Source organism: Triticum dicoccoides, chromosome 2B (assembly GCF_002162155.2).
Source record: "Triticum dicoccoides isolate Atlit2015 ecotype Zavitan chromosome 2B, WEW_v2.0, whole genome shotgun sequence".
Lineage (NCBI taxonomy): Eukaryota > Viridiplantae > Streptophyta > Magnoliopsida > Poales > Poaceae > Triticum > Triticum dicoccoides.
Genome location: NC_041383.1, coordinates 629,496,133 through 629,507,428, shown reverse-complemented (window position 1 = coordinate 629,507,428; position 11,296 = coordinate 629,496,133). Strand labels below are relative to the sequence as shown.

The window sequence follows — 11,296 nt, the reverse complement described above, 5'->3', positions numbered from 1 at the left end:
GGGCTCTGTGTACTTTATGTGTCTGTACCACATCCCTCTTATATATGGGATATAAGCTGTTGGTGTATTATGAGCTCCTTTTTTCCTATCGATGAAATTTTTGTAATAAAATATGAAGATTTTATATAGGATGTGGAGTATTCTTATGAAGTCCATAATGAAATGTTTAGAAAGACTTATATTTAGAAACTCGGAGGGAGTAGGTATTTTTGCAGACAGTGCATTCATAGTGCAGGGCTTTCCCCTCTCCTACTTATAACTCGATGTGTCGTAGGAGCTTTCTGAAAGGATTGTTATTGTGATCTTTTTGCAGATGGTGCGTCACAACTGGACAACTGAAAGCATCCCGCTGGATCAATATTTGACTCAACAATTCTCCCCAGGTAACCTACTTACTCCCTTCGTTCCTAAATATTTGTCTTTCTAGAGACTTCAACAAGTGACTACATACAGAGCAAAATGAATGAATCTACATTTTAAAATATGTCTATATACATCCGTATGTAGTAGTCATTTGAAATCTCTAAAAAGACAAATATTCAGGAAAGGAGGGAGTACAATATAGGTATTCCTATCGATTGCTGCCCAACTGGACTATTTCTTTCACTCAGCAACAAAATATTAATAATTGTGCCGATCTACACCCAACTCTATCAACACGAACTTCAAAAAGTCTTGGCCATTGGTTGAATTTTTCCTTCATAAGTGCCAACAAATCAATTATCCTTGTGTGCTTGTGATGTTTTCCTAGATTTTGCGTATTTGTTTTTTTCTTTTGGCACTGGGTACTTGTTTACTTGATGTTACTATGTAGCATGCACACAGAATTGAAATTCACAAATGAGATGCATGCGATTGTTGTCTTGAGCGGCGCTAAAGGAGGGGTTGCCTGACTAGTTAAAAATGTCTCACTATGGGCATCTACAACGGCGACCTACGAATTTCCTCTCGCATCCGTCCGCGAAAAAGGAAGGACCAGTCCACGGAAACGGATGCGGGAGATCGCCATCCATCGCTTCCCGCATACATTTCAAACACTTCTTCAACAAACCGAATGAAATTCATGCAAACACGGCTAGATTTCATACAAACATAATGGATTTCATACAAAATGGACGAAAACGTTTACATTTTGGACATATTTTTAACTAAAAACGATACCGGACTAAGATAAAACTAGTCTATGGCCGGCGCCAGTGGATATCCATTCCGACGATATGGATACCCTTGACTAGTCTACTGCCGGCCGCGGCGGATCTCTATTTGACGGTGCAAAATACTATCAATTCCCTCGGTTGGGGTCCAAGGACAGCTGAAAGTCCTGAATCGGAGGTCACACGAGGGGTTTATCCAAATTAGGGCCTCCAGAGAGTAATACCCTACATCCTGCTAGTTTCCGTTATTCATGGTGAAGGAATACCTCGTGCAAGGGGTTATAATGGTGTATGATACTAGTACCGAGAGTTTCCTATCTATGGATAGATGATGAATGAGGACCCTATACCTCCCTTTATATAGGCAGGAGAGGTCTAGGATTTACACGGTAGATGCGATCTGCGGCGCTGCCGCCCTCTTGTCTTGAGACCACGAAGGTCGCCTCGCCTCCTAGGGTTTGCTCATGGCATTGGGCCTAGTGGTCCCCTTGTAGTTGATGAGGTTGAGCTCCCTGGCGATAGCCACCCCCTGTACAGGACCCCGTCATCATTGTTGTCCCCATGTACGGTAGCCATGAGCCTCGGAGGTATATGCTTCACTGCAAAGGGCAGCTCGCTTCCCCATAGCTCATCGGGGTGGAATCGACAGTTGATGCTTCAACTGGAGGGGAAGTGTCCCTACGCTGCACGGATCAAAGTTGGTTTTGGGTAACGGGACGACGGTGGCCTGCAAGACACACCAACTGTATACATCGGCGTCGCCTCGGCGGTGACCTTCATGGGACCTAAGCGACGGCGGCCTCCCGTGTTCTACTTCTCCTCGATGATGGTGGGGGCGACGGACGTGTCGGGTGCCGCCCCGTTGATGTGTGCGTAGCTGGCATCTTTCTCTGCCGGCAGAGCACGGTTACGCGCCGTTGACGGCGGATGGCGCGGTACGATGCGGCGTGGTCCACAGCAGCGACAATGCCCATGTTGGCTTGGAGCAACTCGCCACACCTCTGTGAGCTAGCTTGAAGCGGCGAGTTGCTGAACCACGCGCCGGCTTGGTGTGGCAACTTGCTTTGTCAGTCTAGGTGATGGAGGAGGAGCAGCGAGCTGCCTCTCTCGTATCTGGCGGGGGCTCGACGGGCCATCCAACCGGCTTTTATGCCAAAGAACTGTTCTTTCTACTAGTCGGATGCCATCGAAAAGGTGGAGAAAAGAGATGGGGAGCGACGGAGTGGTGTTATTCTTGGCCGGTGTCTGGCCTCCTTTAAATAGCAGGCGGACAGAAGGAGCTTGCCCGACATTGTGTTTAATGTCGGCCCGGTCGTGAACGAACGTGTGACCGGAGTAGGTTTCTCGGCTTTCATGTGGGTTTAATGGAGGCATTTGAATGCGGCGAGGAGGCGTGCTTAGTCGAGCATGCAGCGGGCGGAGCCCTCGGTCGGCGCGCCGCTTCAATGGCGGAGGTAGTCGCGTCCGCCCTGAGCCATCTAAAATGTGGAGTGGCGCACTCTACACCAGCATGCATGTGAGTAGCTAGCGCCGGCCGGGAACGAGTGCGGGCGATGGAGGAGGGGATTTGGGTGGACCAGGGCGGTCAGAAGCGGGGCTTAGATGGTGTCCGGACGCCCACAAAGCCTTTAGATTGTTCCCGGTTTGCGGGAGAAAGTACGTCCGCGTTGAATGACTTTCGTGGTCCGCACAACATGATTCGGACATATGCGGGTGATTTGAGGGTCGGAGATGCCGTAACACACTCCATTTTTTCATGGTCGTGAAGTTTACAAGTTAAAGAATGTCCCACCAACGCACTCCTTTTTTTTGCCGTGGTTGTGAAGTTTCCTAGAGTTTGTGTACTTAGGATCTTTTATTTTGGGATCCCTTTATTTTGCCCATTGTGCTACATGACTCAAGCTTTTGTGAGCGGTTTATCTTGGACTTTTCCATGCACGAATTCGCAAAAGAAATGTGTGCATTTTTATAGTAGGAGGGTGACTTGGGTTTGATCTAACCTTTGACATGAAAAAATATGAATCCTTTCAGGATCCATTACGTGTCCAAGGCCTTTTGTTCATCTTTGCATCCATTATCTTGCCCCAAGTTTTTTTGACCCAACTGCAAGAGTGATGCTCTAGCAAATGGGCTATATCCCCCCGAGCCAAGTGGTCGTCTTTTGAATATAAATTATTGTAATATTCATATTAAAATATTAATGAATTACGACGAAAATTCATTTAGATCTTCTTTCTCCAATCTTGGATTAGGAAAGAATGAGATATTCACAATCATTGGTGGTTTCATTTTCTCATTATTAGTGTTTATAGATTGGATAAGCGCTTGCGACATATAATAGAGATAAAAGCATTGCCAAATGCTCATTCATTGAAAATCAAAACCATGCAGACAGGAAAAGAAAAATGTAGAAAACAATGAATGATCAAGATTTATCTAAAATTCATGTGTTGGATCCGAACCACACATCAAGGCGTAGTTTTACTTATGACACAATTTTCCTCCTATAATTATTGTTGGTTTTTATTTTATTGTGTAGTCTACATTTTGTGTCGTCATGCTTTTATCATTTTAGCATCAACTATAAAGCCCAAGGGTTGTGTGAATGTAGTCGTTAGGCTTCTGCTACCGTCGGCCCAAAGTGCACCGCCACCCAACAGTAGCACGTTTGTGTGAGGCTTTTAGCCAAGGAAAATGCTCGGCTTCAGTCGGCTGATTCCTCGATAGTAATCCACCGCGTCGGCTGGGTGCTACGCGTCCTGCTGTGGACCTTATCTCTTCGCTCTGTCTCCTACCTTTCTCTTTCACCTATATCTCCCCCCAATTGCCAAGCTCTTCGCTGCTACTCGGGGCGTACCTCGATTGGGGCCGCTGAAGGTGATATGAGGGGCACCTAGGTGCTTCAGGGGACACACGCGTTACTGTGATGGAGGCGTTGGGAATGGGGCAAGCGCCCTACGTGTCACCGCCGTAGCCGCATGCTTCATCGGTCCATCCCCGCATGCATCACGCGAGCCGTTCACTATGATTGCAACATAACCGGTGTTGCGAAAACTTAGTCAGTGTTGGAGAAACGTAGCCGCTTCAAAAACATCTCGTGCTTCAACAACAACAGCGGAGATGCAAGACAGAGGTAACCGCTATGGTGGGATGTTTCTGAAACATGGTCTATGTTGCAGAAGTCTATGAGACTACGAAAAAATCCATAATATAATCTTTGTTGCAAATGTTTTCACAATACAAGCTCTTTGCAAAGATACGTATCACAATCTCTGTTTCTGCAACACGAGCTCTGTTGCAAAGCTTCTACACCATTACTTTTGCTGCAATGATGGTACGGGGCTGGGCCACTGTGCCAGACCTAACGACCGCGGAGCCGGCGGATTTTCTAAAAAGATCCGTCGGCCAACGCATAGCACGCCCCTTTAGCCAATTAGGCTTTTTTTCTTTTTCTCTTTTTTACGGATGAGACGAGGACGTCGTAAGATTTTGCAGTCAAGTGCGCTCATGTGGTTGTGGTGAGTGATTCCACCAAACAAGTCATGTACACTTTGGATGCTCTAACACAGCTCAAGCTACCTAATAATTAATTCCTGCGGAAGCCTGCTGCTATCATGGACGGGAACGTCTCTTGGAGCATTTCCAACACCACTCCCAAAGCGACACACTATTGTCGTTCAACTCTGTCCTCTAAACATCTGCTCCTGCTTTTTTTTTACTTAAGTCCACAACACTGAAAATAATAGTTTATCAAATCTTTGAGGAGTGAAAATATTAAAATGCGACAATAGTTTAAATGTAAATATTATCACAATCCAACTCAGTTGAAGTAAAATAGTTGAAACTTGAATTAAACTCACACATATGTAACTGCGCATACATGCTCAATCAAATCTTCCTTAAGCTGCTTATGAGTTGCTTAATGCCGAATTTGTTAATGTATTTGAACAAATTCATCAAATGTTGCCGGATTCTAATTTGGAACTTGGATACGATTTTGCGGACTTCTCGCGCGTGTGTGTGGTGTGTACTTCTGTATGGATATTGTGGCTCAGGTGGTTTGCTTTATATATAAAGCAGGGCGAAAGCCTTTTTCGGTGGATATGATCACCCATATTCTCAACTTCCAGACCTCCGGCAGCATCTTCAACCTCATTCCATGATTATGTTGTGCATGATCACACATCATGTCATCACCTCCCACAAGGTCTTTGGATCCCACTGTTTAATAGGTCCACGAACAACTGCACAACGGGCTTGAGCACTCCAAATGCCCTCTCCACATCCTTTCTAGCCCCTTCTTGTCTTTGGGCAACTTCTTGTCTCTGGGCAAAGTGAGCTCTTTTCAGACTAACTGGCTCAGAAATGGTCTGGAGGATAGATACCGTCAACCAGAGCGTCAATGAGCGTCAAACGCTCCCGTGCCCTGTTCCGATTGAGCATCCTATGACCCTTATAGATCCCTTAAAATTGAGAACATGATCTTTCACACACTCTGTGTCTACAAGGACCTCCCGCATCATCGTCGTTTTATCCGCATAATCCTCCTCATCGGACGACTCAACGTTGCGCTCGTAGATGTACTTCATATCCGAATCCATTGCTTGAAAGAAGGGAGATAGATTGTCAAAATTTTAGCATGAGCATTTCACCAAAGACTTCCTGGGCATGGTGATCCCCACAGACGGCATCGTACCTGCATGGCGGGCAAACAAGATATGTGCAACTCCAATGTAGGAAAAGTGGTTTGGCGATCAGGTGGCGGCGGATGTCACGGAAGTCTGGCAAGGGCTTGGCGGGCTCCCGAGGCGGTACAACGACGATGTCGAGCAGGGAGGAAGCTGATGCAGATAAAAGGGAATGGGATGGATCCCCCGGTCCGAGTGTGGTTTTGGGTGGATGCGGCTAAAAGGGAAATGGAATCCCCTGGTCCGGGTGTGATTTTGGATGAGCCAGGGATGTCGGAGTCCTATGTGGCAAAGGTTCTGGACTCCTGCAAAGCCTCTAGTTTGCTTAGTTTTGCAGGAATACGGACATACAGACTGTTCAACACACTGATGCCTGATGGCGTTGAATGGAAGCTATTTGAGGGGCCGCTTTGGAGATTGCCCTTGTACTGCAATCTGAGCAGGGCAAAAACATTAGGGTGCCAAACTGGGAAGATTTGATATTACCTCTGCTTCCGTAATGTACATTAGGGTCCCTTATACTGCGTTTCATTATCTTATTATTATATTGCCTCTGCTCCCGGGCGCCCCCACCCCCGGCATCTCCAAATCCCTGGACGCCCCCACCCCCGGCATCTCCAAAGTCCAAATCCCTAGCCTCCTTCCCCTCTTTCGCCGCCAGGAGCGCAGGAGGGAGTCGGTGAGGAGTGGCTGCACATCGGCAAGCAGGAGAGAGTCCGTGAGCCGTGGCTGCACATCGGCAAGCAGGGCAGGGGCCCTGGGATGGGGAAGAAGAAGGGAAGGAGGCAGCACAGAGCAGCTCCAAAGAAACCAGACCGCGGTGGGGATGAGTACTCGCAGGCCAGACGGAGGGCTGAGGTCAAGGCGGCAGCCAGAGCCCAAGCAGTGCGACCTCAGAAGTTCTCGGTAAGTTTGGGAGTCTTTTGTGTCGCTAGCTTACCGTGAAGTGATTGTTCATGTCCTGACCTATGGTTCTCTCCCTTCCGTACCGGTAGTTTTCTCAGGAGATAATAAATTTCCATTAGCAGTGCTCTTAATTCAACCAGTTTAGGGTAAATTGTTAAATTATTGGCTAGATTGATACGCTCTGCTGACTATGTTTCTGTTACAACCGAGAAAGCTTGAGATCTGATTCTCTTTTGTCAGTACCTATAAATAAATTTCTTTTTCTGTTGAAAGCTATGAACTCTCAAATCATCAAGTTTCCATTTCCATGTATCACAGTAAATGTCAGTATGCACTATCTTGCTTGCTGTACAACTTTTCAATACTTAATGGGATCTCACGGTTCCTTATCAAGTTCAATGGGCAATTTACTTGTGTATGGAGGTGATTTGGTGAACATGTCTTGGCCACCAAAATTGTATGTGTTTTGTCTTACTGTTCTCTTGTTGTCCTTAAACATGTTAAGATTATTGGCACATTCATTTTCCTCAAATGAATTTATACTTGAAACCAAACTGCTATCCTTGGCACTACAAGATCAGAAATTCCATTATGCAAGTAGTTTGGTATGTTATGTGTGTTAATTTATACATGAATACTTGCTCCAGTGAACTAACTAACAAAAGAATAAAGGCAAGTCAAGAACGAAAATTCATATCTATCATCTAACACTGAAGCATGAATCTTCTTCTTAAGGTGCCTCCTTGTTATTTAATCTTTTCTAATTTTTGTTGTGGCCTTATAGGATATCCCCAGGTACGAAATCAAGACAAATCTGACCGTAAAACAGCTACAGGCATTCTTCACCAGAAGAAGGGGCCATTTTAGTGATGTTCGGTCGACTGCCTGTGGGACTGTTCCCGTCACCCCACCTCACCCAAAGAAACAAAAACCTAAGAATGATACTAAGGTTGATTCCTCAGATGATGATGACAGTGATGACGGTGATGAGGGTGGAGTTGAGAACATCATTACTTATCATATCGTGGTCTTCATAAGTGTGAATGGTACACTTGAGTCTTTGGTAACAGATTATGATGGCTATGTGGATGCGTTTAGGCCACAACCAAAGAAGGAAGGTGACAATAGTGGTTGGTTCTATTTTGAGAACGTCGAGTTGCCTGCCCATCTTTTCGGCCAAGATAACATGAAGCTGACTTATGGCTCAGGCTATATAAACCAGTAAGTCCTCTCACCTAAATATTTGAGATTATACGCTTTCACCTAGATTATTCGAAATTAAGTCTAGTGTAAGGTCCAATATTGGTTCTACTGTGATCTTTGCTTGGAGAATGCATTACATATTTTGTTGTTGTAGATACCTATATCAATTGATGGCTGATTGTTTAAATTTTAACTATTTGGTATGTGCAATTTTATTCCTCTGAAAAATATTGTAACTTGGCTGCCGATATTGTTGTGATTAATGTTAGTAGCTGTTGTACACTTCTATAAATATTCTCTCTAGTTAGTACTCTTTAGCATGTTGCCCAGGTAAGCTGACTTTACTCATGTAATGTGACTCTCATGGATTATGTAGAGGATTTGCTAAATAAATATGGCATGGTTATCCAGCGTTGTGAATGGACAAAATTCAGTTTTGATGTTAATGTGTTTCTTAGTTTTAGACGCCAGTGAAACTAGACCATTTGCCTAAAACTGATCATGCATCTTTTTGTACTGCTCAACTAATTTTATTTGGCTGTTTCTATATTTATTTCAATCTCTGATAAGTGTCCCTTACAGTTTGAGATCACATCCCTATCTCTTACCTTTTGCACTCGGTGATGTAGTTTTAAAAAGATTGTGCAGTGAGTAAGAAAAATATAGGTATTAACTTACTATGGTTTTCAGGGAAGCCGTGGAGGTTGGTGATGGTTTTTTGGACAGAATGGTCGAGGTCTTGTTGGGATTCAATCGACAGAACTTTCAGGAGCAGAGCAATGAGAGGCTAAGGATGCTTGAGACGTTGATGGTGTTTCTGGGGGAGGCCCAACGGCTCCCAATCATTCTGAGATTTGTAATCATAAATTTCAAGGCTCAACCATGGGTGGCTCTGGGAGTAATTCTTGCAATGTGGACAAATAATTGGTCGAAAGGCTGTAATGCAACTCTGCACGTGATGCTTGCTTTGCTCGCGAAGGAGCTGCTGAAGGAGCTCGAAAGCAAAAAGGTCTCTGAGAGCAGGAAAGATGCTTTGAAAAAAGAGACTGGCCATAGATTTGTAAAGGCCAAGAACTTCTTGTCAGCGTTTGTTGCAGAAAAGGTCCCAGTTACACAAGAAGAGCTTTTGAGAAGCATACCTGAGAGGTTTTTGGACTTGATGCCAGCATGCTTCTTGGGTGAGATGTGGAGGATGCCCAAGGGGCTTGTAGATGGTAAAATACCTGAAGAACCTGTGTTTGGTGCTAATGAAGCAAAGAACACATATTCTCTTCCACTTTTGATTTGCTATTTCCAATTGATGAAGTATGAGGTGAATCTGGTGCCTCAGCTCATTATGCGTCAGGATGGCTACAAGGAGGCACATGAAGGTAATACTCTTTGAATACGAAAACCTAATTCTCGATATTTAACTGAAGTCTTGACACATGTGTTCTTTTTTTCAGTGCTGAAGTAGTTCCTGGACATGGTCCGTTGGTTCCTTGGTGGAGGTGATGAAGAGAAGGAGAGTTGAAACTTTTTTCAGGCTTTAGTTGGTGATCTGAACCAGCGGAATTGCAACGTAATCTGGAGGCATTTCTCTCTTAAGTTTTTATGCCTGGCAAAACCCATTTTTCCATGACAAATTGACAATACTGGAGCTGAACTTGACTTGAAAGCTTGTGAAGTTTTAGCCTTTGTTCCAGCACCTACCTACTGCTCTCATTTCTTAGTTTCTAGATTTGTGGAAACAAAGTCAAACCATCATATTTATCATCAGATCTTGTGGCGGCCACTTTTCTTCACATCAACTGTTGACTTACAAACGGAGTACTGACACTTTTTTGGATGTACAAATTTTTTGGGAGAAGCAGACGAGGGTCAGAATAACTCTTGCTTCCCTTCATGGCTTGGGTCATTTATTTAAACAGCTCCTAGTTATTGATTTTAATTTAGTATTATTCATGGTTTGGCATTGTACACTATGTTGTGCCTTTTGCAATGTTTGTTTGCCCCTTCATGATTTTGCATTGTATGCCTCATCTATTTGCTGCGGCTAATGATGCAATTGGTTTCCGCTGGGTTGGAAATGTACCTCAGCTGGGTTGGAATTGCTGAACCTTAACTTCAATAAACACAGAGTCACACCAATTGATGCTCTACTGTCTGTAATATTGCACCCATCAATTTTCCCCAATTTGCACTAGGCAAATGAAGAGTCAGTTCTAACATGTGTTCCATCGTCTTGCTTCACAGTCTTTTTTACATGACACATTCTTCTTTTCCCCAATAATTAGAGGCCTTGACGGTATATTCTTGTTCTTTAATTAAAGGGCTAGCAGAAACAGACGACTACTGCTGCTGCTGTCGCGTGTCTTTACTTCGGTAGTACAGACTTATACATGTTTTTTGTATTGGCAAACCTTTTCGTCGTATGATTCTTGTTATATACTCCCTCTGTTAGAGTACGTAATGGGCCTAATGGGCCCATTAGTCTTAGAATTAATTAAAGATAAGGGTTGCTTGCTTAAGGGTCAAGTAAGCCTTACTTGGGAGTCAAGTAAACCTCTCTATATAAAGAGAGGAGATGTATCAATCTAATCAAGCAAGAATTAAGAAGGAAATCCCTTCCCTCTTGCCCGGCCGTGGGCAAAAAAGGCCCCCGGCCGGCCCTCTCGCCCTCCTTCTAGCAGCGCCATAACACCCTCCCTTTCTAACTATGAGCTGTTTTACATTGCAATATGCGCTACATCAAATTAAAATGAGTGAATATACACACTAAAATGCGTCTAGATGCATACAAATCTGAAAAAAAGCTAAAACATCTTATATTTAGCGCGCATAATATTTCCCTCCATTTCAAAATCTAGTGCGCATAATTTTTGGACAGAAAACCCCCACTCCATCTCTCCGAGGCCAGGTCCAAGTAGTACTACAGAATACTATAGATTAGTACTGCACCCATCATCAGCGTCGCCGACGCTCGCTATGCTCCTCTTTCTTGCTCCCCGATCTTCTTCCTCCTCTACTCCCCCTCACCAGTCACCCCTTTCATCCTTCAGCCAGCAGTCACCGTCTTCATTGTTGAGTATGCTAGATGATACCTCGCACGTTGTTGCGGGAACCGGTTGTAATATATTTCAATGCAATTTGATTGTATGAACATCAGTGTTTGGACTAACAATATATTGTATATCTTTGATAATATTTTTTTAAATATATAGACTATCAAAAAAATGAAAATTGGCAAGGCAAACATGGAGGCAAGTGGTAAAACAATATATGGATAGCAAAAAATATAACAGGTTGAAAATCTGAAATATATAGGAATATTTTACATGATAATATAAAGACAAAAAAAATGAA

The 11,296-nt window shown here is 44.0% G+C and overlaps 1 protein-coding gene across 1 annotated transcript; it reads left to right on the top strand.

Moving 5' to 3' along the window:
• The first annotated feature begins 456 nt into the window (after positions 1-456).
• Positions 457-9,965, top strand: LOC119365271. The gene is made up of 4 exons (XM_037630885.1): positions 457-6,748; positions 7,533-7,969; positions 8,642-9,321; positions 9,397-9,965. The coding sequence occupies exons 1-4, from the start codon at positions 6,605-6,607 to the stop codon at positions 9,405-9,407; spliced, it is 1,272 nt and encodes a 423-aa protein (XP_037486782.1). The 5' UTR covers positions 457-6,604; the 3' UTR covers positions 9,408-9,965.
• The last annotated feature ends 1,331 nt before the right edge of the window (positions 9,966-11,296 follow it).

Excerpts from the sequence above, each read along its gene's own strand:
- LOC119365271 (XM_037630885.1), top strand. The coding sequence starts at position 6,605 with ATGGGGAAGAAGAAGGGAAGGAGGCAGCACAGAGCAGCTCCAAAGAAA. Across the intron at positions 6,749-7,532 it reads TGCGACCTCAGAAGTTCTCG|GATATCCCCAGGTACGAAAT; the intron begins GTAAGTTTGGGA and ends GTGGCCTTATAG. Across the intron at positions 7,970-8,641 it reads GGCTCAGGCTATATAAACCA|GGAAGCCGTGGAGGTTGGTG; the intron begins GTAAGTCCTCTC and ends TATGGTTTTCAG.